This window comes from Diorhabda sublineata, chromosome 5 (genome assembly GCF_026230105.1).
Source record: "Diorhabda sublineata isolate icDioSubl1.1 chromosome 5, icDioSubl1.1, whole genome shotgun sequence".
Taxonomy (NCBI): domain Eukaryota; kingdom Metazoa; phylum Arthropoda; class Insecta; order Coleoptera; family Chrysomelidae; genus Diorhabda; species Diorhabda sublineata.
The window spans coordinates 37,815,387-37,843,180 of NC_079478.1; the positions used below are offsets into that span (position 1 = coordinate 37,815,387).

General features: G+C 30.0%; 2 protein-coding genes across 2 annotated transcripts in view; one reads left to right on the forward strand and one right to left on the reverse strand.

Annotated features, from left to right (window-relative positions):
* LOC130444734 (cytochrome c1, heme protein, mitochondrial-like) overlaps positions 1-16,736 on the reverse strand; it is a 45,997-nt gene extending 29,261 nt beyond the window's left edge. Inside the window, exon 1 of the mRNA XM_056780009.1 lies at positions 16,722-16,736. Coding sequence (XP_056635987.1) covers positions 16,722-16,736 — 15 coding nt within the window. The remainder of the gene's footprint in view (positions 1-16,721) is intronic.
* Positions 16,737-20,152: 3,416 nt separating this feature from the next.
* On the forward strand, positions 20,153-27,401 carry LOC130444735 (ferritin subunit-like). Its single transcript, XM_056780010.1, has 3 exons — positions 20,153-20,266; positions 26,869-27,006; positions 27,107-27,401. Exons 1-3 carry the CDS (start codon positions 20,153-20,155, stop codon positions 27,263-27,265), a joined length of 411 nt encoding a protein of 136 aa, XP_056635988.1. The 3' UTR covers positions 27,266-27,401.
* Positions 27,402-27,794: the final 393 nt, after the last annotated feature.

The window sequence follows — 27,794 nt, forward strand, 5'->3', positions numbered from 1 at the left end:
TAATTCTTTACCTGACTGATATTATCAATATTTTAAGTGGTTAATTCGACAAAATACAAAAGACCTAACGAGAAAGTTAACTTCAAAAATCAATATTACAAATTACTGGAAATATTTTAAAAGTAAAGAAAGTTTTCGAGCTTCACACTGAGGTTTAGGGACTAGTCTTATCTCTATAACCGATTAGTCCGGTTATTGATTGTTTTATAACAAAAATTTTGTCACTTAAAGAGAAAAATGACACGCATATATACATTGTTTGATTTAAATTCTTGTCAACTATTTTATTATTAGTATAAAAACTGTCCAAAGATAAATGTTTCAAGATGTGGAAAACGTTAATTATAATATTGATGAAACCAATCCGCAATGGTGATTAATCATCATTGAAAAAGGACAAAAAGTACTTAATCATTTCGAACGGGATACGCCATCCCGACTTTTCCAATGAAAATATTGCATAATGCCCTAGACACAATTTGATCGATTAAAGGAAATTCAATTAGAAAAATTTGTTGGTTCCGCTCCATTTCATATTCTCCGTTTTTCATTTACCAGACAGTTTATTAATACGTCGGAACAGTCTAAAAACTTTTTCTTATTAGACTTCCAAAGTAATCTCTTTCAACTAATCTGGAAGTCTAGGATGACTAGTTGGGTTCCTCTTGTTTTTTTTTACATCATCGTCGTCGATGTTTTAAAGCAAACACTTCATATTATAAACCTAATTCTATCTATGGACATTGAATTGTCTACTGCAAGACCGATCAATCAGACACAGTCTTCGAACAGTTCACCAGAACCAGACCAGCAATTGAAGATATTAAAGAGAAATCACCCTCTGGAACTGCTCTATAGAATTTAGTGTTGCATTAGAGCGTTGGTTAATATTTGAAAGCAGCATCAGTTGAAGCTTCTTTTCTATGTCATTTGTCTTCAAGAAGACTGATTAAATGTGTCTGTGTTGTTAAAAAAATTATAACACAATCAAAGATTGAAATATAATACGAAATGTAATGAAATTGGAATAATATCAATGATGTAGATGTTCGTACGTCTTTATTGCATCTTAATCCTGTATAAATATGTTTTCTAACCTCAAACTAGATAACTATAACCTCAAAATATCTTTTATACGACTTGGAGTACACAATTTGATGACAAATGACGTATGGATATTTATAAAAACTTTTGTGAATGTCAATTTAGATAAATAATTTCTTCTAGTCTTAAACTAGATAACCATAACCTCAAAATATCTTTTATACGACTTGGAGTACACAATTTGATGACAAATGACGTATGGATATTTATAAAAACTTTTGTGAATGTCAATTTAGATAAATAATTTCTTCTAGTCTTAAACTAGATAACCATAACCTCAAAATATCTTTTATACGACTTGGAGTACACAATTTGATGACAAATGACGTATGGATATTTATAAAAACTTTTGTGAATGTCAATTTAGATAAATAATTTCTTCTAGTCTTAAACTAGATAACCATAACCTCAAAATATCTTTTATACGACTTGGAGTACACAATTTGATGACAAATGACGTATGGATATTTATAAAAACTTTTGTGAATGTCAATTTAGATAAATAATTTCTTCTAGTCTTAAACTAGATAACCATAACCTCAAAATATCTTTTATACGACTTGGAGTACATAATTTGATGACAAATGATGTAAGGATATTTATAAAAACTTTTGTGAATGTCAATTTAGATAAATAATTTCTTCTAGTCTTAAACTAGATAACCATAACCTCAAAATATCTTCTATACGACTTGGAGTACACAATTTGATGACAAATGACGTATGGATATTTATAAAAACTTTTGTGAATGTCAATTTAGATAAATAATTTCTTCTAGTCTTAAACTAGATAACCATAACCACAAAATATCTTTTATACGACTTGGAGTACACAATTTGATGACAAATGACGTAAGGATATTTATAAAAACTTTTGTGAATGTCAATTTAGATAAATAATTTCTTCTAGTCTTAAACTAGATAACCATAACCTCAAAATATCTTCTATACGACTTGGAGTACACAATTTGATGACAAATGACGTATGGATATTTATAAAAACTTTTGTGAATGTCAATTTAGATAAATAATTTCTTCTAGTCTTAAACTAGATAACCATAACCTCAAAATATCTTTTATACGACTTGGAGTACACAATTTGATGACAAATGACGTAAGGATATTTATAAAAACTTTTGTGAATGTCAATTTAGATAAATAATTTCTTCTAGTCTTAAACTAGATAACCATAACCTCAAAATATCTTTTATACGACTTGGAGTACACAATTTGATGACAAATGACGTAAGGATATTTATAAAAACTTTTGTGAATGTCAATTTAGATAAATAATTTCTTCTAGTCTTAAACTAGATAACCATAACCTCAAAATATCTTTCATACGACTTGGAGTACACAATTTGATGACAAATGACGTATGGATATTTATAGAAACGTTTTGTGCATGTGAATTTAAGTAAATAATTTCTTCTAGCCTTAAACTAGATAACCATAACCTCAAAATATCTTTTATACGACTTGGAGTACACAATTTGATGACAAATGACGTAAGGATATTTATAAAAACTTTTGTGAATGTCAATTTAGATAAATAATTTCTTCTAGTCTTAAACTAGATAACCATAACCTCAAAATATCTTTCATACGACTTGGAGTACACAATTTGATGACAAATGACGTATGGATATTTATAGAAACGTTTTGTGCATGTGAATTTAAGTAAATAATTTCTTCTAGCCTTAAACTAGATAACCATAACCTCAAAATATCTTTTATACGACTTGGAGTACACAATTTGATGACAAATGACGTAAGGATATTTATAAAAACTTTTGTGAATGTCAATTTAGATAAATAATTTCTTCTAGTCTTAAACTAGATAACCATAACCTCAAAATATCTTTCATACGACTTGGAGTACATAATTTGATGACAAATGACGTATGGATATTTATAGAAACGTTTTGTGCATGTCAATTTAGGTAAATAATTTCTTCTAGCCTTAAACTAGATAACCATAACCTCAAAATATCTTTTATACGACTTGGAGTACATAATTTGATGACAAATGATGTAAGGATATTTATAAAAACTTTTGTGAATGTCAATTTAGATAAATAATTTCTTCTAGTCTTAAACTAGATAACCATAACCTCAAAATATCTTTTATACGACTTGGAGTACACAATTTGATGACAAATGACGTAAGGATATTTATAAAAACTTTTGTGAATGTCAATTTAGATAAATAATTTCTTCTAGCCTTAAACTAGATAACCATAACCTCAAAATATCTTTTATACGACTTGGAGTACACAATTTGATGACAAATGACGTATGGATATTTATAAAAACTTTTGTGAATGTCAATTTAGATAAATAATTTCTTCTAGTCTTAAACTAGATAACCATAACCTCAAAATATCTTTTATACGACTTGGAGTACACAATTTGATGACAAATGACGTAAGGATATTTATAAAAACTTTTGTGAATGTCAATTTAGATAAATAATTTCTTCTAGTCTTAAACTAGATAACCATAACCTCAAAATATCTTTTATACGACTTGGAGTACACAATTTGATGACAAATGACGTAAGGATATTTATAAAAACTTTTGTGAATGTCAATTTAGATAAATAATTTCTTCTAGTCTTAAACTAGATAACCATAACCTCAAAATATCTTTCATACGACTTGGAGTACACAATTTGATGACAAATGACGTATGGATATTTATAGAAACGTTTTGTGCATGTCAATTTAGGTAAATAATTTCTTCTAGCCTTAAACTAGATAACCATAACCTCAAAATATCTTTTATACGACTTGGAGTACACAATTTAATGACAAATGACGTATGGATATTTATAGAAACGTTTTGTGCATGTCAATTTAGGTAAATAATTTCTTCTAGCCTTAAACTAGATAACCATAACCTCAAAATATCTTTTATACGACTTGGAGTACATAATTTGATGACAAATGATGTAAGGATATTTATAAAAACTTTTGTGAATGTCAATTTAGATAAATAATTTCTTCTAGTCTTAAACTAGATAACCATAACCTCAAAATATCTTTTATACGACTTGGAGTACACAATTTAATGACAAATGACGTATGGATATTTATAGAAACGTTTTGTGCATGTCAATTTAGGTAAATAATTTCTTCTAGCCTTAAACTAGATAACCATAACCTCAAAATATCTTTTATACGACTTGGAGTACATAATTTGATGACAAATGATGTAAGGATATTCATAAAAACTTTTGTGAATGTCAATTTAGATAAATAATTTCTTCTAGTCTTAAACTAGATAACCATAACCTCAAAATATCTTTTATACGACTTGGAGTACATAATTTGATGACAAATGACGTAAGGATATTTATAGAAACATTTTGTGCATGTCAATTTAGGTAAATAATTTCTTCTAGCCTTAAACTAGATAACCATAACCTCAAAATATCTTTTATACGACTTGGAGTACACAATTTAATGACAAATGACGTATGGATATTTATAGAAACGTTTTGTGCATGTGAATTTAAGTAAATAATTTCTTCTAGCCTTAAACTAGATAACCATAACCTCAAAATATCTTTTATACGACTTGGAGTACATAATTTGATGACAAATGACGTATGGATATTTATAGAAACGTTTTGTGCATGTCAATTTAGGTAAATAATTTCTTAATGAAATAGTAAACGACTCATTTTTGATAATTTAATCTATTAAATAATGATAAAATAAGTAATCAATAGTTAAAGTGTAGTAAACTCAAGATTGAATCAATTAAACATTTTTAAGTTCAAAGGTTACAGATAAAACTTGTTATTAAAGATAATATAGTAAATTGAAAAAATATCTCAACTATATTCAAATAGAGGCGTGAAAATTCTTGTTGATATCAAATTTATTATACGAGGAACATTCAAAAAGAAATCTACATATTACGAAAATTGAAAAAAAAACAAACTAATTTTGTTTGAGTTATTCATTCATAAATACATTAGAGTACCTCATTAAAAGAAGTCTAAGGGGTATAAATCATGAGTAATTAGTGTCCAAATCACATAATTTTCATTTATGATGGTCTGATATTTCTGGGTCTAGTAATGTTTTTCCCTCGATCCTCCTGAGTATTTTCGTGGTTTCCAAGAGTTGTTAAGTTCATGCCTTCAATTTTTCCCACCAAATGTCCAACGTGGGACTTAATGGTGATTTTTTGGAACCAAATATTGTTGATTTCCATCATTTGCATATATTATTGGAAGCTGAATCAGTCCATGGCGGTTTGGTGAAGTAATTGAATAAATGACAGTTAATTTGACAGATGTCAGTATCAATTAACAACGTTGTCAGATGTTTTATAATCATTTTTAACCAAAACTTTTACTTTATCTATGGAAAATAAGACGTTGATTATTAAATTTGATTGTGGAATGGTTTTTGTATCAAAATAAGACCAAATCAATGAATAATTAAATTTTTCCTGTGTTTTTAAGGTGGAACAAATAACTTTTATTATTACAAATAAATTACGTTAAAAAATAAATAAAATTTTCGTATTTTCTTTGATGGATCAGGTCCTTATGGTACCATCCTGGTACAAACACTTTTTTTGTTGTTCAATTTGTGATATTTTCGAGTTAAAACGACGTACGGATCTGTCAGGCGGGGTGTTGATTATAATGGTAGTAAATCAGTAGACAGGGTGTTATCAGAAAGCGGGACACTTGTTTTCTACAAGAAAATAGGTCAACGGAGATTCCAGGAACGTCGTCCGATGGTTTTTGTACAATAAAACTGTCAATATTGATGAAGAACTGTCTATTTAGTGAACCAGATGGAAGCTGGTTTAAGATAATGGCGGGTGTTTCGGGTTTTTAACAATTACTTTAATGATAATTGACAAATTTACCCCTATTTTCAACCAATAGTGTCATTTTTGGTTTATATTTGTAAAAAAAAACTGAAAAACTAATTAAAATAGTAAAAAAATCGCGTCTGATACAAAGTAATATAGATAGCGAGGTTGCCGAACGTGATTATTCCTACATCTAGGGAAATTTCAAAATTTCCTTCAAAATTTCGTATTTTTTCTTTTATGTAAGAACAACATTAGAAGTAAAAACTCTAAAACGTCGATTTGTTTTCTATAAATACTAAATATATTTATTCAAAGTTAATTGACAAATTATTGAAAGCTGAATCAGTCCATGGCGGTTTGGTGAAGTAATTGAATAAATGACAGTTAATTTGACAGATGTCAGTATCAATTAACAACGTTGTCAGATGTTTTATAATCATTTTTAACCAAAACTTTTACTTTATCTATGGAAAATAAGACGTTGATTATTATATTTGATTGTGGAATGGTTTTTATATCAAAATAAGACAATACAAAGTGTAAGGACCTTAATTAATTTATTTTACTCATAACTTTTTATGATTGTAGTGTTATCAAAGTTGAATTCAATGAAGTGCGAGGTCGTTATTTTCGAAATAGTAAATCGGAAGTCTGCAATAGTCGGAATATAAAAAAAAAAGAAGAAGAATAACGTGTTTCGGTGGTTCTGTTAAAAAATATGTTTCCCGAAATTATTTATCTGCCAGTCCGGAAAAGCTTCGGCGTTAGGTAATTGTTTTTCGTTGTGAAAAAAGGTTTCACTTCTCAAACAAAAAGTGGTAATGGTCATTAGCGATTGTGGAGCGAATACGGTTCGGAAAAAGAAGAAGATGCGAGTTTTTTTTCATCGCGTGAATTCGTTCTTTTCATCGTTTACGATCGATGAAACTCTCGGAAAATATTTACGGAAATATACAAAACGTAGTTATATCTCTTTTTCGAACTTAATTATCTCGTGAGAAAGTAGGAAATATTTGAGGTTATGTTCGGATAATCGAAAGATGGACTGAAATTATTCAATATCGAAAAAAGTTTCGTCATTAACTACGTTTCTATTTAACGTATACAACGAATCTGATTTTACAAAATGTGATCGTTCAAAAGTTGTGACACCCGATTAAAGTTTTAATTGCAAAAGTTGTAAGGCGCAACTTTCGCGTAAAAGGACAATTCATCAAAGCTGTAAATGATGAAAATTACGATAAAAATAATATAGAATTGAGTCATAAGTCATATATCAATACCAATATCGTCAAATTTACTTATTTGGCACTAAAATGAGATGGTACTCAATACAGCTTGAACCGCGTACCAATCTGTATAGCACGTGCTAATCCTGAGGGATAGAGGGACGTTTTTTGACATCCTCTTATCATTGAACGAAACAATTTGATACAAAAAACATTGTTGCCGTTTTTCTCGTAGTTCAAACTGCACCGTAAAAATATTTGGTTGTTGTTATCATTTTCCATTAAGATACAAAGCGACTTGTCACATATTAGTTCAAAATGGATCATACGCTAGACGCAGACCTAAAATAAATGTTTCTACACCTGAAAACGCGTTCAAATTGGGAAATACCTCAATCGTAATGAATGAATTTTATCACTAATAGTATAAATCGATTGAAAATGATGTTTTCTAAAATAAATTTATTAATTTTACTAACGTATATAAAGTTGTGAATTGATTTTGAGTCGTAGCCCATTTACTATCCGCACCAAAATTGTAAAAAGGTCCGAAAGCTGAGTTCTCCGAAATTATACTTTCGGTTAATATATTATCTGTCCCTCATTAGGTCCTTTGTTTGAATTTATTGTTTCCTAACCGAGAGGATCCGAATATCTACAAGGATTTAAAATCCTATATATATATATATATATATATATATATATATATATATATATATATATATATATATATATACTTTAAATAAAGCTTTGTTATGTGATTCCATTAACTTTGAATGAATATATTTAGTATTTATAGAAAACAAATCGACGTTTTAGAGTTTTTACTTCTAATTTTGTTCTTACATAAAAGAAAAAATACGAAATTTTGAAGGAAATTTTGAAATTTCCCTAGATGTAGGAATAATCACGTTCGGCAACCTCGCTATCTATATTACTTTGTATCAGACGCGATTTTTTTACTATTTTAATTAGTTTTTCAGTTTTTTTTTACAAATATAAACCAAAAATGACACTATTGGTTGAAAATAGGGGTAAATTTGTCAATTATCATTAAAGTAATTGTTAAAAACCCGAAACACCCGCCATTATCTTAAACCAGCTTCCATCTGGTTCACTAAATAGACACATTTTATTAGTTCTTCATCAATATTGACAGTTTTATTGTACAAAAACCATCGGACGACGTTCCTGGAATCTCCGTTGACCTATTTTCTTGTAGAAAACAAGTGTCCCGCTTTCTGATAATACCCTGTCTACTGATTTACTACCGTTTCGACCACTATAATCAACACCCCGCCTGACAGATCCGTACGTCGTTTTAACTCGAAAATATCACAAATTGAACAACAAAAAAAGTGTTTGTACCAGGATGGTACCATAAGGACCTGATCCATCAAAGAAAATACGAAAATTTTATTTATTTTTTAACGTAATTTACTTGTAATAATAAAAGTAATTTTTTTCCACCTTAAAAACACAGGAAAAATTTAATTATTCATTGATTTGGTCTTGTTTTGATACAAAAACCATTCCACAATCAAATTTAATGATCAACGTCCTTATTTTCCATAGATAAAGTAAAAGTTTTGGTTAAAAATGATTATAAAACATCTGACAACGTTGTTAATTGATACTGACATCTGTCAAATTAACTGTCATTTATTCAATTACTTCACCAAACCACCATGGACTGATTCAGCTTCCAATAATATATGCAAATGATGGAAATCAACAATATTTGGTTCCAAAAAATCACCATTAAGTCCCACGTTGAACATTTGGTGGGAAAAATTGAAGACATGAACTTAACAACTCTTGGAAACCACGGAAACACTGAGGAGGATCGAAGGAAAAACATTATTAAACCCATGACGAAGCGCAAATATCAGATTATCATAAGAGAAAAAAAAAGACGTGATCATTTCATATGAAAATTATATGATTTGGACACTAATATTTCATGATTTATACCCCTTAGACTGCTTCTAGTGAAGTGAATCATAAAAAAATGGATTTAGAATGTTGCCACAACGATAATTAGTTAATTACTTTCTTAGACCAACCTTGACCATTGGGTTGTTGGACTCCGTAGATCGTTCAGTCTCGTTGAAACTTTACTACCCAATATTTTAGTGTCGATAACGATGTACAAGACTCGCGCAGAGTAAAATCTAGTTTAGCTGGGATAATGCCTTTCAAATAAAAGTATTGTGTCAAATAATAATGACCAATTTGTACTTTATAATACAGTGATTTTTTCCAAGCAACTACCGCCATCTCTAGGTCAAACCATGCACATTATATATCAGCGTGTATTGAATTTGAAGAAACTTATATAGATAATGAATTTTCTTTTCATAATGAATTCTATAAATTAATTTTTTATATAGTATGAATTTTATTAGTACGGCTCTGTACAGTAGCACCATTTTGTCACGGTGACTGTTTCCTTGTAATTTTCTGAGATAATGTTGTCAATGTTGACGACAGGGCAGTAAAATTTTGGATTTTATTGGGTTATAAAGGTTGGCACTTTCAAAATTTCGAAAATTTTTTAAATATCGACCCCATTTTGTTGTTAAATATTCAGCAGGTAAAAATTTTATTGTTATTTCGCAAACGGTAGTTTAGTTTATAACCGATACTTCAATTTCAATCGAAAAACTTTTTATTTTATTACTTTTAAAACTAATTTTAAAATAAGACATTCAATTACATATATTTAAACTCGTTATTTCGTGTAAAAAATTTTGAAAAGAATAAATTTAATGATAGATTATTACTGTGATTTTTGACAAATTGTAGATCCAATTATAACGAGGAAACCACCATGGTAACGAGGAGATTACAATAAAATTACTTTTTTCTCGCGTGAAATTACAGGAAATATCAAAAAATTAATATATTCAAACCTAATTTTCACAGTTTTGTAGTTGGATACGAATAAATTCTAATAAATTAAATTTAGCATTTATTTTTCTGTAAATTATTTACTTTTTAGCATCCTAGTTTACATAATTACCAAATGCACCTGATCTAATACAAAATTCCCAGCTTCTTAACCATAACTAAAGGTTTGGAGTGGCTAAAAACCCCATGTACTACAAATTGTAACTCTCAAATTGTAAATATTGGTTTTTCTTTTTGATTTGAATTAGAATTAGTATTGGGGGAACCTCCCTAATCAATCCCCCTTTTAGGAGGCTCCATCCTGCATGAACCACATGTCTCTACGAATTCCAGGTACTGACCTTTCAAATTATTATCAAAAAAAATATTATAGCGCACATGGAAAGCTAAAAAACAACAAAAAAACCTCATACTGTCAGGTGGTGTGTTTCCAAAGAACCAAACAATCAATTCCGATGTTTACCATCAACAATTATTGAAACTGGATGAAGCAATCAAAGAAAAATGATAATGGTAACTCGAGGGAAACTTTTGAAGCTTGGCTGAGAAGTGATACCACTTACAAACCTGATTTGATACCACGTGATTGCAATTTTTTCGATGATTAAACTAACACAAATAACTTTGATCTATCCTCAATCGTACCTGGATCAGTTTTTTGCTGATAAGGACGAGAAATAAATAGTTTAGTTTGGAATAAAATTCTGGTGAGGAAAAAAGCTATTTTGGAGGTCATTGATCATTTTTTAATTACAGTCCTTCGAATTTTCAAATGGTAAGTCTTTTTATTGTTTGAAGTACGTCTTCGGTAACCAAAACTTTTGAATGTGCTTCCAAAAACGATTTAGATACTCGAAAGTGTCGAAAATAAAATCTAAACTGTATCAAATTCAAACTAATAGATCTAGATTATCGCTAATCTAATTATTTATCTCGCACACCTCGTATCGTGCTTAAAATTATTATTTTTGTTAATAATAATATAAATTTTCATTTTTTCAATCGAAAACGTGCATTTTATCCCATTCCTTTTTCTATAAAAGCATTTTTTTCAACTTAATACATTGCGAAGTATATTGGACAAACTAAGCGATAAGTTATTATCAGATTTAAAGAGCACAATCAAAATAATCATGAGTTTAATAACTTGGTTATCGAAACGAGCGTCAAATATTGCAATTTTTAGTGTTTGTGTAATGGAAATTTCAACTTGAAAGCATTCTTTTGTTGAAAAAATAATCCCGTAAATGTAGATGGAGACTACTATTGAAATCGCTGACGATCAAACTTGGAATAAATATATAAATACCTTCCCGTTCGTTCATTTTTATGTTTATATAAAACAATATGGAGAAATTAACATTGAATCGACTATATAAAGCGTTAAATGTTGGATTTGTAGAAGTGAATCCGGCCATTAGAGTTGCTTAAACATTCTTTCTACTTGAATAAGGAGTAGACAACATTTTTCTTCTAGCAGTAAACATAGAAGTTATTTATTATACTTGATGACAATATTTGTTTATTTTCTTGAATAAATGTAGTTGATATTAGGTTCGGTTCGGTTTTAATTCGATTATTTCTACTCTACTCTATGAAACAATGGTTTGTTCAAAGTTTTTCTTTTTACTTGTATCAAATTAATGTGTAGTTACTACTTTCTAACCTTCAAAATATTCATTTCGTTTTAGATTTCGTCAAAAGCGTCCAATTTATTTCGATTGAAACACATTGGGGATATCGTAGACTTTTCTTTAAAGAAAATCTGCAGAAGCTTCCTCGACATCCCCTCGTAGTTTCCAAACATTCCAAAGTTGCTTCTTAAAGTATTTGGGTGACGATTTACTTGATTTCTGAATCACATTTTGTTCCTTTGGAAAATTTCTTAATCATTTCTTATCCATTTTGAATTTACTGCACAATTTTCGCAAACTGACTCCCAAGTGAGTTTCTTCCTGTAAAAGCCCCGAATCCTCGTCGATTAAATGAGTCCTTTCCTGTAAAAATCCTCAATCATCGTTGATTAAGTGAGTCCCTTCTTGTAAAAATCCCGAAACCTCGTTGATTTTTTTTCTAAAACGAATTTATGTAGACACATAACCCAAATACTTTGAGTGAATCTCTTCCTGTAAAAACCCCGAATCCTCGTCGATTGAACGAGTCCTTTTCTGTAAAAATCCTCAATTATCGTCAATTAAGTGAGTCCCTTCTTGTAAAAATCCCGAAACCTCGTTGATTTTTTTTCTAAAACGAATTTATGTAGACACATAACCCAAATACTTTGAGTGAGTCCCTTCCTGTAAAAACCCCGAATCCTCGTCGATTGAATGAGTCCTTTTCTGTAAAAATCCTCAATTATCGTCAATTAAATGAGTCCCTTCTTGTAAAAATCCCGAAACCTCGTTGATTTTTTTTCTAAAACGAATTTATGTAGACACATAACTCAAATACTTTGAGTGAGTCTCTTCCTGTAAAAACCCCGAATCCTCGTCGATTGAATGAGTCCTTTTCTGTAAAAATCCTCAATTATCGTCAATTAAATGAGTCCCTTCTTGTAAAAATCCCGAAACCTCGTTGATTTTTTTTCTAAAACGAATTTATGTAGACACATAAGTCAAATACTTTGAGTGAGTCTCTTCCTGTAAAAACCCCGAATCCTCGTCGATTGAATGAGTCCTTTTCTGTAAAAATCCTCAATTATCGTCAATTAAGTGAGTCCCTTCTTGTAAAAATCCCGAAACCTCGTTGATTTTTTTTCTAAAACGAATTTATGTAGACACATAACTCAAATACTTTGAGTGAGTCTCTTCCTGTAAAAACCCCGAATCCTCGTCGATTGAATGAGTCCTTTTCTGTAAAAATCCTCAATTATCGTCAATTAAATGAGTCCCTTCTTGTAAAAATCCCGAAACCTCGTTGATTTTTTTTCTAAAACGAATTTATGTAGACACATAACCCAAATACTTTGAGTGAATCTCTTCCTGTAAAAACCCCGAATCCTCGTCGATTGAACGAGTCCTTTTCTGTAAAAATCCTCAATTATTGTCAATTAAATGAGTCCCTTCTTGTAAAAATCCCGAATACTCGTTGATTTTTTTTCTAAAACGAATTTATGTAGACACATAACTCAAATACTTTGAGTGAGTCTCTTCCTGTAAAAACCCCGAATCCTCGTCGATTGAATGAGTCCTTTTCTGTAAAAATCCTCAATTATCGTCAATTAAATGAGTCCCTTCTTGTAAAAATCCCGAAACCTCGTTGATTTTTTTTCTAAAACGAATTTATGTAGACACATAACTCAAATACTTTGAGTGAGTCTCTTCCTGTAAAAACCCCGAATCCTCGTCGATTGAATGAGTCCTTTTCTGTAAAAATCCTCAATTATCGTTAATTAAATGAGTCCCTTCTTGTAAAAATCCCGAAACCTCGTTGATTTTTTTTCTAAAACGAATTTATGTAGACACATAACCCAAATACTTTGAGTGAGTCTCTTCCTGTAAAAACCCCGAATCCTCGTCGATTGAATGAGTCCTTTTCTGTAAAAATCCTCAATTATCGTCAATTAAGTGAGTCCCTTCTTGTAAAAATTCCGAAACCTCGTTGATTTTTTTTCTAAAACGAATTTATGTAGACACATAACCCAAATACTTTGAGTGAGTCTCTTCCTGTAAAAACCCCGAATCCTCGTCGATTGAATGAGTCCTTTTCTGTAAAAATCCTCAATTATCGTCAATTAAGTGAGTCCCTTCTTGTAAAAATCCCGAAACCTCGTTGATTTTTTTTCTAAAACGAATTTATGTAGACACATAACCCAAATACTTTAAGTGAGTCCCTTCCTGTAAAGGTGGCATCGGTGTCCCGAATCGGCGTTGCATTGAGAAAATAAAGAAAACAAAAAAAGATGAGGGAATATCGTTTCAAAAGACAAAATTTCCTATCTATACAGCGAGTGTTCGAAAGAATAAATTGATGTGACAGGTAGTCAAAAGGGGAAAGTGGAATTTAAGTCTCTAGATTGATGAAAGTTGACTGCTTTTGAAGCTTTCAACAGAGACATTAATTGTTGGAATTTTACGAGTTTATCTTTTTGACACTGACGACGGAACACAAAGAAAAAATTTTTCATTCCAACTCTTACGAAAAGAGTATCGAAGCATCGTTTTTTTTTTTTAAATAAGTCCTTGACAATAGTAGGGATTTTCGTAAGAAATATTTTCGTTTTAACAATTTATTTCAAACAGATGGCGTTGTTTATTATATTAATACGAAAATATGTACAAATCTGATTATATCTATACACTGAGACATCCTGTATATTATAATTACGAGTTTTATTTACTTAATGAACCTTCTAATGGAAGTTTTTTTCGTTATAAATGAATTATATGTAATTCCAAGTAAACAACGATTCTGGCTAAACCATAAACGTAATAAAACGTTTAAAATTTCAAAATATCCACCTAAGTAATCAATTATTTTTATCTCAACAGTTGTGGTCGCGTATTAAGATGAAAGATAACAGAAATATCTAAATTTAAATAGTGAGTTATGCAAATTTTCGTCAACTTTCGGTCTCATTTGTATGCGACTCGTCGTCGGTACCAGTAAACACATTTCAAAATGACTATTTGTGTATCACAAATAACCAAGTAGTGTCGCTAGAAATGCATCCTGTTTTACCGACTCGAAACAAAATTCTCCGTCTTTGTCTTCCGGTTGAGATTTGTCGTTTTTTTTATATTAATTAATCAAAATATATTAACAAATAGATATTTGAGACAAAATATTTATTCAGAACAATATTTTTCATTTTATACCTTTTTATTTATTAGAAATTATATCCTAATCTACTCAAATTCTTCTATTTCATCTGATTTCCTCATTGAATCAAGATTTTCCCGTTGATTTCGGATTTTTTTTAATTATTTTATAATGCTTATTATTTATCGTTTTATTACCATTTATTTTGAACTATTTAGCTTATTTTCTATAATATCAAGTCCCAATTTCCTTTTTTCATATTTTTCAAGCCTCATATTGCGTTTTTTCTCGAAATACAAGCCTCATAATAAATCATCTCCATCTGCTTTATTTTCACTGATTGAAATCCTGTCAGTTCAAATTCCGATTTTCTTTTTTAAAAATCAAGCCTCGTATCAATTTTTCCGAGCCTCTATTTGGTTTTTACCTCATTTATTTAATCCCATTTCATCTTTAATCGATTCAAATCGCAGATCTTTTAAGGAAATGTGAGCGGATGTGTTGAAGCTTTAGGTCAGTAGTCAAATGTGTTATACCTCCTTTAAAATCATTCTAATCGGAGTTTGCAGCTTCGGTAATCATCGGATTGTTTATTCGATGATCTGGACGCACAATTTTGTTGATTTTGGTCACTGTTTCCGGAATAAATAAACAACGAGTTTTAGAGAATTATCCCTATAGGTCTCTGGTAACAATTTATAACACTCAGACGGAGTTTTTTTTTCAATTTAACGAGAAATTGGATAAAACTATCAAATCGAATCGTTTAGCGCCTGAATATTGGAAGGAATGAACAAGATATTGCGTGCAAAACACATTTCCTAACCTCAAAGTTTATTCAATGTTTTAAGAGCAGTTTGAAAATGAAAATAACAAAATTATAAGAAATAAACAAGAAAAAAATGGTCAATGCATTACTGACAATCATTATATAAACTGCTACTTTTATTTTTAAAGTCCGATGGACGTTTTACTTGGAGAATTGGATGAAGAAAATTCCTAAACGAAATAAAACGTAATATCGGCAAATTACAAACTAATTTCCGTCTAAAATTGCAACTTGTATGCGCCAAATCGATCGAGTGTATTAAAAAATCAGCCCAAGGTATGTTTTTGATGAAAATAATGCGTTTTTGCATCATACGAACTGACCTTTAGAATTTGAAATTGGTTATAACGAAACTGGTTACGAAAAATGGTTTTTTATTCTACATTCGAATGCTTCCTTTTAATATAACCCCCTCCTCTAGCCACACACTTTTCCATACGTTTTTTCCATCGATCCAAGCTTCCATCGACTCAAATCGGGTCCGAGCAGACCCGTTGAAGCTTTAGGTCAGTAGTCAAATGTGTTATCCTTGTGAAAAATCATTCTAATCGGAGTTTGCAGCTTCGGTAATCATCGGATTGTTTATTCGATGATCTGGACGCACAATTTTGTTGATTTTGGTCACTGTTTCCGGAATAAATAAACAACGAGTTAGATAATTATCCCTATAGGTCTCTGGTAACAATTTATAACACTCAGTCGGAGTTTTTTTTAATTTAACGAGAAATTTATGATTCGTACATTGTTTTTGTGAATTTTTACATAAAAAACCAACCCTTATAGGTCTTTATAGAGTTCTTTCAGCCTAGTACCCCCTTTTTTCACTTAGTTAACGGATTTTCCGTTTTTTCTTTTATTTATCTAAACTCCATTTGGATCTTTACCACATTTTTTATATATAACCACATTTAATTTTGAATAATCGTTAGAAATTGCATCGTAAATGGGTGGTAAATGAAATACTAAAAATAACCTGAACTTTGATCTGTTCTATAATTCAAACATCGACTATAATAAGGGCCGAATTCGAATAGAAATTACCTTTTCCCGTGACATTGCTCCTAAAAGGGACCAAAGCAGCGACTTGGATTAAAATGTCAATTGAAATAAACGGTTGCTTTGCTGATTGCTTCTTCTTCTTTTTATTTTCGGTCCGTTTCCAGACATATACATTGTTACAAGAAAGATAAAGAAACGGAAAGGATATTCTCTACCTTTTGAAATTCGGCGATTTCAAACAATGCCTTTCCAACAAACCAAAAAAAAAGGATAATAAATAAATATTCTAGAACGTACGGGGTATTATATAAAAAATGTTAATGGCAAAAAAATCAATATCAATAACGAATTTTTGGGAAATGAGATTTGTGAAAAATGATTTCAATCTTCTAGACTATTTTTACAAATATTTATCACCATTTTCCGCAAGAAAATCAAATTATTTACGTACATATTTATGTAGAATTCCAAATTTCAAAATTTTTAAATCGCTATAACAATCTGTTGTTATTAAAACGATTTAATCAAATTGATCCCACTGTATTCAAGTCTTTCGCCAGATCTTCCAATCTAGTTGATCCTTAGAGCGATAACAATCCTGGAAAATCCTCTTTTTTGACCTTGAAAAGACGTATATCCAAGCACAAAGCGAAACCTTTCAACGACTTACCTTTGGAAAGCCTTTTCACTTTTCTATGAGTCTCCATTCTGTTTAACAATCCTTGACGATGCTAGGATACTTTTGACAGGATTCTAATAATGATAACCTCAATTATTCCGGCCGGAAATGCTTCAGAATCTCGTGGTTTGTTTTGCTCTAAAGAATCGTGGTGGCACCTTCATCTTTTGGCTACATTAGTTGCTATTAAAACGATTTATTCAAATTCATCCCACTGTATTCAAGTCTTTCGCTAGATCTTCCATTCTAGTTGATCCTTAGAGCGATAACAATCCTGGAAAATCCTCTTTTTTGACCTTGAAAAGACGTATATCTAAGCACAAAGCGAAACCTTTCAACGACTTACCTTTGGAAAGCCTTTTCACTTTTCTATGAGTCTCCATTCTGTTTAACAATCCTTGGCGATGCTAGGATACTTTTGACAGGATTCTAATAATGATAACCTCAATTATTCCGGCCGTAAATGCTTCAGAATCTCGTGGTTTGTTTTGCTCTAAAGAATCGTGGTGGCACCTTCATCTTTTGGCTACATTAGTTGCTATTAAAACGATTTATTCAAATTGATCCCACTGTATTCAAGTCTTTCGCCAGATCTTCCATTCTAGTTGATCCTTAGAGCGATAACAATCCTGGAAAATCCTCTTTTTTGACCTTGAAAAGACGTATATCCAAGCACAAAGCGAAACCTTTCAACGACTTACCTTTGGAAAGCCTTTTCACTTTTCTATGAGTGTCCATTCTGTTTAACAATCCTTGGCGATGCTAGGATACTTTTGACAGGATTCTAATAATGATAACCTCAATTATTCCGGCCGGAAATGCTTAAGAATCTCGTGGTTTGTTTTGCTCTAAAGAATCGTCGTGGTACCTTCATCTTTTGGCTACATTAGTTGCTATTAAAACGATTTATTCAAATTGATCCCACTGTATTCAAGTCTTTCGCCAGATCTTCCATTCTAGTTGATCCTTAGAGCGATAACAATCCTGGAAAATCCTCTTTTTTGACCTTGAAAAGACATATATCCAAGCACTAAGCAAAACCTTTCAACGACTTATCCCTGGAAAGCCTTTTCACTTTTCTATGAAAAAGGAGGTCTAAATACTGAGTCTCCATTTCATTTAACACTTCCAGGATGTTTTTGACAGGATTCTAATAATGATAACAAATTAATAACATCAAGTATTTCGGCAGGATTCACGTATGAAGCAAAATCCTTGACTTGTGTTACGAAAAAATCAAGTACAAGAAATATAATCGATGTCAAATCTTCGTCAAAAAGATTTAAAACTTTTTTTTTTTAATAAAATATATATTTGAAAATTTTGTGGTTGGAATTTGAGGTTAAGTATAAACATAATTGGCATGTGGTGACTATCGATTTCAAAAGCAACCTACAAATAAACACCTGGGCCTTTTAAGGAAAAAATTTCTTTTATATATATAATATATAAGCTTCCTACAATATGTAGCGCCTCGTTTTCAGAAATATATTTTGTACTAGAACGAGTTTTAATAATGGAGATTATCTTTTTCTTTTCACGTGTGCAATTCTGTAAACGAATCGACATCGACATCAATCTACGATCATAATTTACACACATTTTAATATATCATGTCATGTTTGGTTTCCATTGTCTTTCGGTTAAAATTCAGAGAACCGAGTCAATTAATAAAATCAAAGAAAAATATTTATGACCATCTGAAGGTTCAGTATAATAGCCAATAAAAATTACTGGTTGATACCGACAAAAATCGTTATGTTTCGACAAAAAACATTTAATTCACTCGACATTTAGCTTGACATCTCGAAAATTTCAGTGGATCAAGAGAAACAACTCGCAAAAAAAATTGGTAGCCGTTCAGAAATACGAACAGACAGTAACGTAGATAAGGTTAGTATATTGAAGTAATAATATAATTTAAACTATTCCCAAAACGAATTATTAATGAAAAAATGATTTCTATTTTTCTCTAAACAATTGCAGCCACTTCTACAATCAATTCTGTATCTATTCTACGAAGCAGGTCCTCCACAATCAGTTCTAAGATGAAGCAGGTTCTCCACAATCAGTTCTATGATGAAGCAGGTCCTCCACAATCAATTCTATGATGAAGCATGTCTTTCCCAATCAAATCTGTACCTATTCTACGAAGCTAGTCTTCCAAAATCAATTCTATGATGAATCAGGTCTTCTCCAATCAAATCTGTATCTATTCTACGAAGCAGGTCCTCCACAATCAGTTCTATGATGAAGCAGGTCCTCCACAATCAATTCTATGATGAAGCATGTCTTTCCCAATCAAATCTGTACCTATTCTACGAAGCTAGTCTTCCAAAATCAATTCTATGATGAATCAGGTCTTCTCCAATCAAATCTGTATCTATTCTACGAAGCAGGTCCTCCACAATCAGTTCTATGATGAAGCAGGTCCTCCACAATCAATTCTATGATGAAGCATGTCTTTCCCAATCAAATCTGTACCTATTCTACGAAGCTAGTCTTCCAAAATCAATTCTATGATGAATCAGGTCTTCTCCAATCAAATCTGTATCTATTCTACGAAGCAGGTCGTCCACAATTAGTTCTATGATAAAGCAGGTCCTCCACAACCAATTCTAGATCTATTCTATGAAGCTTATAATCTTACTGATGACAATATACATGCTACAAATGACACCGTTGTCTTATTCTGTCACCAAAGCCCAATTAAATATTTTTTGGTACTTCGAAATAACCTGGAATTTGGCACAAATGAAGGAAAGTTCGTTTTCGTTACTTTTATACCAGTGAAATGGTTCAAATGGTTCAATGGTTTGAGGATGATCGTAGAATTAAGATCCAAGTCGTCAACGTCCCTTACAATCGAAATGCGTCACCCAACCGCCGAATGGTAAAGAAAAAAATGGTTAGTTGGTGATTTTCCACAAGTCGAATAATAATAAAAAGTTCGAAAATAATTTCTCACACGCCCATGATCGCAATTGTTCCAAAAATGATACCAGATGTTTTCAAGATAAAACGAGACGATGATATCCATCATCCGCGTCTTTTTTTTTATTTTTTATCGTCGTCCATGCACATTCCAATTATATTTTCGTCGTATTTTGATGTTGGACGAATGGGATTAGATGGAAAAGAAGAAACCACTGTTGGGGTATTCGGAGTAGTAGTTTAACCGATCAAAAATTGATAAACCTCATCGCGTTCACGAGCGACATAGTTTTCAAAAAGAAAAATAGAGACGGAAATTCGTAAAAAAGAGAGTGGAATATGTATATTCAAAAGGCGTCACTTTCCATACGAAAGTTCTTAATCTTTTCCTCTGTATAAAATTCGCTTTGAATTCAAATACACCCAAGTTTGCTTTTCTAATATAAAAATAAAATACGAGTTTGTTTTCCTTTTAGTTTGAAATTTAATTAGGAAAGCGTGAATGTGCGAGTCTCGAAATCTTGGAAGAGTTTTGAGAATATTTCTTTTGAAAAAATATTCGAAAATATATAAATTATTCAAAAGATACTGTATATTAATATAGAATAAATATCAATACTTTGGTATTTATCAACGTTTAATTGGGAAATTAAAGGGAAAAAATTACTCGAAACGATGATTTTTTTTTTAAATATTTATATACAAAATTTTTCGCTATATTAGGCTGTGAAAACTAGAAATTTCAATTTCAACAGAGTTTTTATCTTTTTAAAGACATTTCAAGAAAAAATCAACAATCTGTAGCATTTTTAACGTAAATTGACAATTATTAGTTGCTCTAATTTACGAGGGATGACAAAAATGTTGCAAATTTCAATTTTAGTAACCTAAAAATCCGTTTCCAATTTTTTCCACCGACTTTTTATCTTTTTAAAGACATTTCAAGAAAAAATCAACAATCTGTAGCATTTTTAACGTAAATTGACAATTATTAGTTGCTCTAATTTACGAGGGATGACAAAAATGTTGCAAATTTCAATTTTAGTAACCTAAAAATCCGTTTCCAATTTTTTCTACAGACTTTTTATCTTTTTAAAGACATTTCAAGAAAAAATCAACAATCTGTAGCATTTTTAACGTAAATTGACAATTATTAGTTGCTCTAATTTACGAGGGATGACAAAAATGTTGCAAATTTCAATTTTAGTAACCTAAAAATCCGTTTCCAATTTTTTCTACAGACTTTTTATCTTTTTAAAGACATTTCAAGAAAAAATCAACAATCTGTAGCATTTTTAACGTAAATTGACAATTATTAGTTGCTCTAATTTACGAGGGATGACAAAAATGCTGCAAATTTCAATTTTAGTAACCTAAAAATCCGTTTCCAATTTTTTCCACCGACTTTTTATCTTTTTAAAGACATTTCAAGAAAAAATCAACAATCTGTAGCATTTTTAACGTAAATTGACAATTATTAGTTGATCTAATTTACGAGGGATGACAAAAATGTTGCAAATTTCAATTTTAGTAACCTAAAAATCCGTTTCCAATTTTTTCCACCGACTTTTTATCTTTTTAAAGACATTTCAAGAAAAAATCAACAATCTGTAGCATTTTTAACGTAAATTGACAATTATTAGTTGCTCTAATTTACGAGGGATGACAAAAATGTTGCAAATTTCAATTTTAGTAACCTAAAAATCCGTTTCCAATTTTTTCTACAGACTTTTTATCTTTTTAAAGACATTTCAAGAAAAAATCAACAATCTGTAGCATTTTTAACGTAAATTGACAATTATTAGTTGCTCTAATTTACGAGGGATGACAAAAATGCTGCAAATTTCAATTTTAGTAACCTAAAAATCCGTTTCCAATTTTTTCCACCGACTTTTTATCTTTTTAAAGACATTTCAAGAAAAAATCAACAATCTGTAGCATTTTTAACGTAAATTGACAATTATTAGTTGCTCTAATTTACGAGGGATGACAAAAATGTTGCAAATTTCAATTTTAGTAACCTAAAAATCCGTTTCCAATTTTTTCTACAGACTTTTTATCTTTTTAAAGACATTTCAAGAAAAAATCAACAATCTGTAGCATTTTTAACGTAAATTGACAATTATTAGTTGCTCTAATTTACGAGGGATGACAAAAATGTTGCAAATTTCAATTTTAGTAACCTAAAAATCCGTTTCCAATTTTTTCTACAGACTTTTTATCTTTTTAAAGACATTTCAAGAAAAAATCAACAATCTGTAGCATTTTTAACGTAAATTGACAATTATTAGTTGCTCTAATTTACGAGGGATGACAAAAATGCTGCAAATTTCAATTTTAGTAACCTAAAAATCCGTTTCCAATTTTTTCCACCGACTTTTTATCTTTTTAAAGACATTTCAAGAAAAAATCAACAATCTGTAGCATTTTTAACGTAAATTGACAATTATTAGTTGATCTAATTTACGAGGGATGACAAAAATGTTGCAAATTTCAATTTTAGTAACCTAAAAATCCGTTTCCAATTTTTTCCACCGACTTTTTATCTTTTTAAAGACATTTCAAGAAAAAATCAACAATCTGTAGCATTTTTAACGTAAATTGACAGTTATTAGTTGCTCTTGTTTACGAGGGATGACAAAAATGTTTCAAATTTCAATTTTAGTAACCCAAAAATCCGTTTCCAATTTTTTCTACAGACTTTTTATCTTTTTAAAGACATTTCAAGAAAAAATCAACAATCTGTAGCATTTTTAACGTAAATTGACAGTTATTAGTTGCTCTTGTTTACGAGGGATGACAAAAATGTTTCAAATTTCAATTTTAGTAACCCAAAAATCCGTTTCCAATTTTTTCTACAGACTTTTTATCTTTTTAAAGACATTTCAAGAAAAAATCAACAATCTGTAGCATTTTTAACGTAAATTGACAATTATTAGTTGCTCTAATTTACGAGGGATGACAAAAATGCTGCAAATTTCAATTTTAGTAACCTAAAAATCCGTTTCCAATTTTTTCCACCGACTTTTTATCTTTTTAAAGACATTTCAAGAAAAAATCAACAATCTGTAGCATTTTTAACGTAAATTGACAGTTATTAGTTGCTCTTGTTTACGAGGGATGACAAAAATGTTTCAAATTTCAATTTTAGTAACCCAAAAATCCGTTTCCAATTTTTTCTACAGACTTTTTATCTTTTTAAAGACATTTCAAGAAAAAATCAACAATCTGTGGCATTTTTAACGTAAATTGACAGTTATTAGTTGCTCTAATTTACGAGGGATGACAAAAATGTTGCAAATTTCAATTTTAGTAACCTAAAAATCCGTTTCCAATTTTTTCTACAGACTTTTTATCTTTTTAAAGACATTTCAAGAAAAAATCAACAATCTGTAGCATTTTTAACGTAAATTGACAATTATTAGTTGCTCTAATTTACGAGGGATGACAAAAATGTTGCAAATTCCAATTTTAGTAACCTAAAAAGCCGTTTCCAATTTTTTCCACCGACTTTTTATCTTTTTAAAGACATTTCAAGAAAAAAATCAACAATCTGTAGCATTTTTAACGTAAATTGACAATTATTAGTTGCTCTAATTTACGAGGGATGACAAAAATGTTGCAAATTTCAATTTTAGTAACCCAAAAATGCGTTTCCAATTTTTTCTACAGACTTTTTATCTTTTTAAAGACATTTCAAGAAAAAATCAACAATCTGTAGCATTTTTAACGTAAATTGACAATTATTAGTTGATCTAATTTACGAGGGATGACAAAAATGTTGCAAATTTCAATTTTAGTAACCTAAAAATCCGTTTCCAATTTTTTCCACCGACTTTTTATCTTTTTAAAGACATTTCAAGAAAAAATCAACAATCTGTAGCATTTTTAACGTAAATTGACAATTATTAGTTGCTCTAATTTACGAGGGATGACAAAAATGTTGCAAATTTCAATTTTAGTAACCCAAAAATGCGTTTCCAATTTTTTCTACAGACTTTTTATCTTTTTAAAGACATTTCAAGAAAAAATCAACAATCTGTAGCATTTTTAACGTAAATTGACAATTATTAGTTGCTCTAATTTACGAGGGATGACAAAAATGTTGCAAATTTCAATTTTAGTAACCTAAAAATCCGTTTCCAATTTTTTCTACAGACTTTTTATCTTTTTAAAGACATTTCAAGAAAAAATCAACAATCTGTAGCATTTTTAACGTAAATTGACAATTATTAGTTGCTCTAATTTACGAGGGATGACAAAAATGTTGCAAATTTCAATTTTAGTAACCTAAAAATCCGTTTCCAATTTTTTCCACCGACTTTTTATCTTTTTAAAGACATTTCAAGAAAAAATCAACAATCTGTAGCATTTTTAACGTAAATTGACAATTATTAGTTGCTCTAATTTACGAGGGATGACAAAAATGTTGCAAATTTCAATTTTAGTAACCTAAAAATCCGTTTCCAATTTTTTCTACAGACTTTTTATCTTTTTAAAGACATTTCAAGAAAAAATCAACAATCTGTAGCATTTTTAACGTAAATTGACAATTATTAGTTGCTCTAATTTACGAGGGATGACAAAAATGTTGCAAATTCCAATTTTAGTAACCTAAAAATCCGTTTCCAATTTTTTCCACCGACTTTTTATCTTTTTAAAGACATTTCAAGAAAAAATCAACAATCTGTAGCATTTTTAACGTAAATTGACAATTATTAGTTGCTCTAATTTACGAGGGATGACAAAAATGTTGCAAATTTCAATTTTAGTAACCTAAAAATCCGTTTCCAATTTTTTCCACCGACTTTTTATCTTTTTAAAGACATTTCAAGAAAAAATCAACAATCTGTAGCATTTTTAACGTAAATTGACAATTATTAGTTGATCTAATTTACGAGGGATGACAAAAATGTTGCAAATTTCAATTTTAGTAACCTAAAAATCCGTTTCCAATTTTTTCCACCGACTTTTTATCTTTTTAAAGACATTTCAAGAAAAAATCAACAATCTGTAGCATTTTTAACGTAAATTGACAATTATTAGTTGCTCTAATTTACGAGGGATGACAAAAATGTTGCAAATTTCAATTTTAGTAACCTAAAAATCCGTTTCCAATTTTTTCTACAGACTTTTTATCTTTTTAAAGACATTTCAAGAAAAAATCAACAATCTGTAGCATTTTTAACGTAAATTGACAATTATTAGTTGCTCTAATTTACGAGGGATGACAAAAATGTTGCAAATTTCAATTTTAGTAACCTAAAAATCCGTTTCCAATTTTTTCTACAGACTTTTTATCTTTTTAAAGACATTTCAAGAAAAAATCAACAATCTGTAGCATTTTTAACGTAAATTGACAATTATTAGTTGCTCTAATTTACGAGGGATGATAAAAATGTTGCAAATTTCAATTTTAGTAACCCAAAAATCCGTTTCCAATTTTTTCTACAGACTTTTTATCTTTTTAAAGACATTTCAAGAAAAAATCAACAATCTGTAGCATTTTTAACGTAAATTGACAATTATTAGTTGCTCTAATTTACGAGGGATGATAAAAATGTTGCAAATTTCAATTTTAGTAACCTAAAAATCCGTTTCCAATTTTTTCTACAGACTTTTTATCTTTTTAAAGACATTTCAAGAAAAAATCAACAATCTGTAGCATTTTTAACGTAAATTGACAATTATTAGTTGCTCTAATTTACGAGGGATGATAAAAATGTTGCAAATTTCAATTTTAGTAACCCAAAAATCCGTTTCCAATTTTTTCTACAGACTTTTTATCTTTTTAAAGACATTTCAAGAAAAAATCAACAATCTGTAGCATTTTTAACGTAAATTGACAATTATTAGTTGCTCTAATTTACGAGGGATGATAAAAATGTTGCAAATTTCAATTTTAGTAACCCAAAAATCCGTTTCCAATTTTTTCTACAGACTTTTTATCTTTTTAAAGACATTTCAAGAAAAAAATCAACAATCTGTAGCATTTTTAACGTAAATTGACAGTTATTAGTTGCTCTTATTTACGATGGATGACAAAAATGTTGCAAATCCCAATTTTAGTAACCTAAAAATCCGTTTCCAATTTTTTCTACAGACTTTTTATCTTTTTAAAGACATTTCAAGAAAAAATCAACGATCTGTATCGTTTTTAACGTAAATTGACAGTTATGAGTTGCTCTTGTTTACGAGGGATGACCAGAAAGTTTTAAATTTAAATTTCAGTATCCTAAAAATGCCTTTTTGATTTTTTTTAAGACATTTCCATAGAAAACTCATAATTTATTTCGTTTCTAACGTAAATTAGTACATTTTAGCTTCTCTAATGTACGAGGTGTGATCAAAATGTTTCACATTTCACTTGTAATAACCTAAAAACGAATTTTCTATTTTCTCTATTGAATTTTTGTCTTTTTCAAGACCATTCTCCAAAAATTTTATAATCAGCATTGTTTTAAATAAAAATTTGTATTTCTTTTTCGAATTAATTTACGAGTGATGCACAAAATGTTTTATATTTTCGTTTCATTATCAAATAATCAGTTTTTTCTTATTATTTTCTCAATTTAGCTATCCCCACCCATCACTTCATGGGATAGTGGAGTAAGTGCTTTGAAAGATGCCCTTAAATTAGAAGCCACGGTTACTAAAAAAATCAGAGACGTCATTAGAGTATGCGAAGATGCAACCAACTACAACGATTACCATGTAAGTACACTGAAAAAACGTTTCTTATTCAACTTAATACAGGTAGAAGTGAACTTGTAGCTCAGAAACAATTTTTCTTTACGTATTATTCATTTTTCAGCTCGTTGATTACTTAACTGGCGATTTCCTCGAAGAACAATACCACGGACAAAGAGATATTGCAGGAAAAGTGTCCAATTTGGAGAAATTGATGGCGAGTCATGGAAAACTTGGAGAATGGCTGTTCGATAAGAAGCTCCAAGGTTTAGATATTGTTTAAATATAGTCTGTAGGACAAGTTTTAAATTATAGAATTTACACCATTTTTTTTGTAATATAGTTGTCATTCCCAAAAGGATTTTTTATGTTCGATGTTGAAGATACTTCAGTAAGAGAAAAATAAAAATTTTTGTGAACATTGTAGTTTCAATTTATCACCTTTTATCATAAAATTAGTGACTTTTTCAATACAGTTGATATTTGGATTTTTCTATAACAAAAAAGTAAAAGAGAAACTTTGAGACCTTGTATCACGAAAACCGATCGTAGTAAGAAAGTGAAATTTTCACAGATAGTGAATCTATTCCCCCAAAACGATTGAGCCTCCTCACAGATCTCTATTTATAACAGTTCGTAAGATATAGAGAAAAGTAGGGGATTATAACATTTTTTTCTATAAAAGAGTAAAAATGAACTTTACGACCCTGTATCTCGAAAACTGGTAGTAGTGAAAGTGTGAAAATTTTATGGGTCGTTAATAAATTCTCCTTAAATCGATGTAGCCTTTGCACAGATTTCTATGTATGACA

Excerpts from the sequence above, each read along its gene's own strand:
- LOC130444735 (XM_056780010.1), top strand. The coding sequence starts at position 20,153 with ATGGTTCAAATGGTTCAATGGTTTGAGGATGATCGTAGAATTAAGATC. Across the intron at positions 20,267-26,868 it reads GAATGGTAAAGAAAAAAATG|CTATCCCCACCCATCACTTC; the intron begins GTTAGTTGGTGA and ends TTCTCAATTTAG. Across the intron at positions 27,007-27,106 it reads CCAACTACAACGATTACCAT|CTCGTTGATTACTTAACTGG; the intron begins GTAAGTACACTG and ends TTCATTTTTCAG.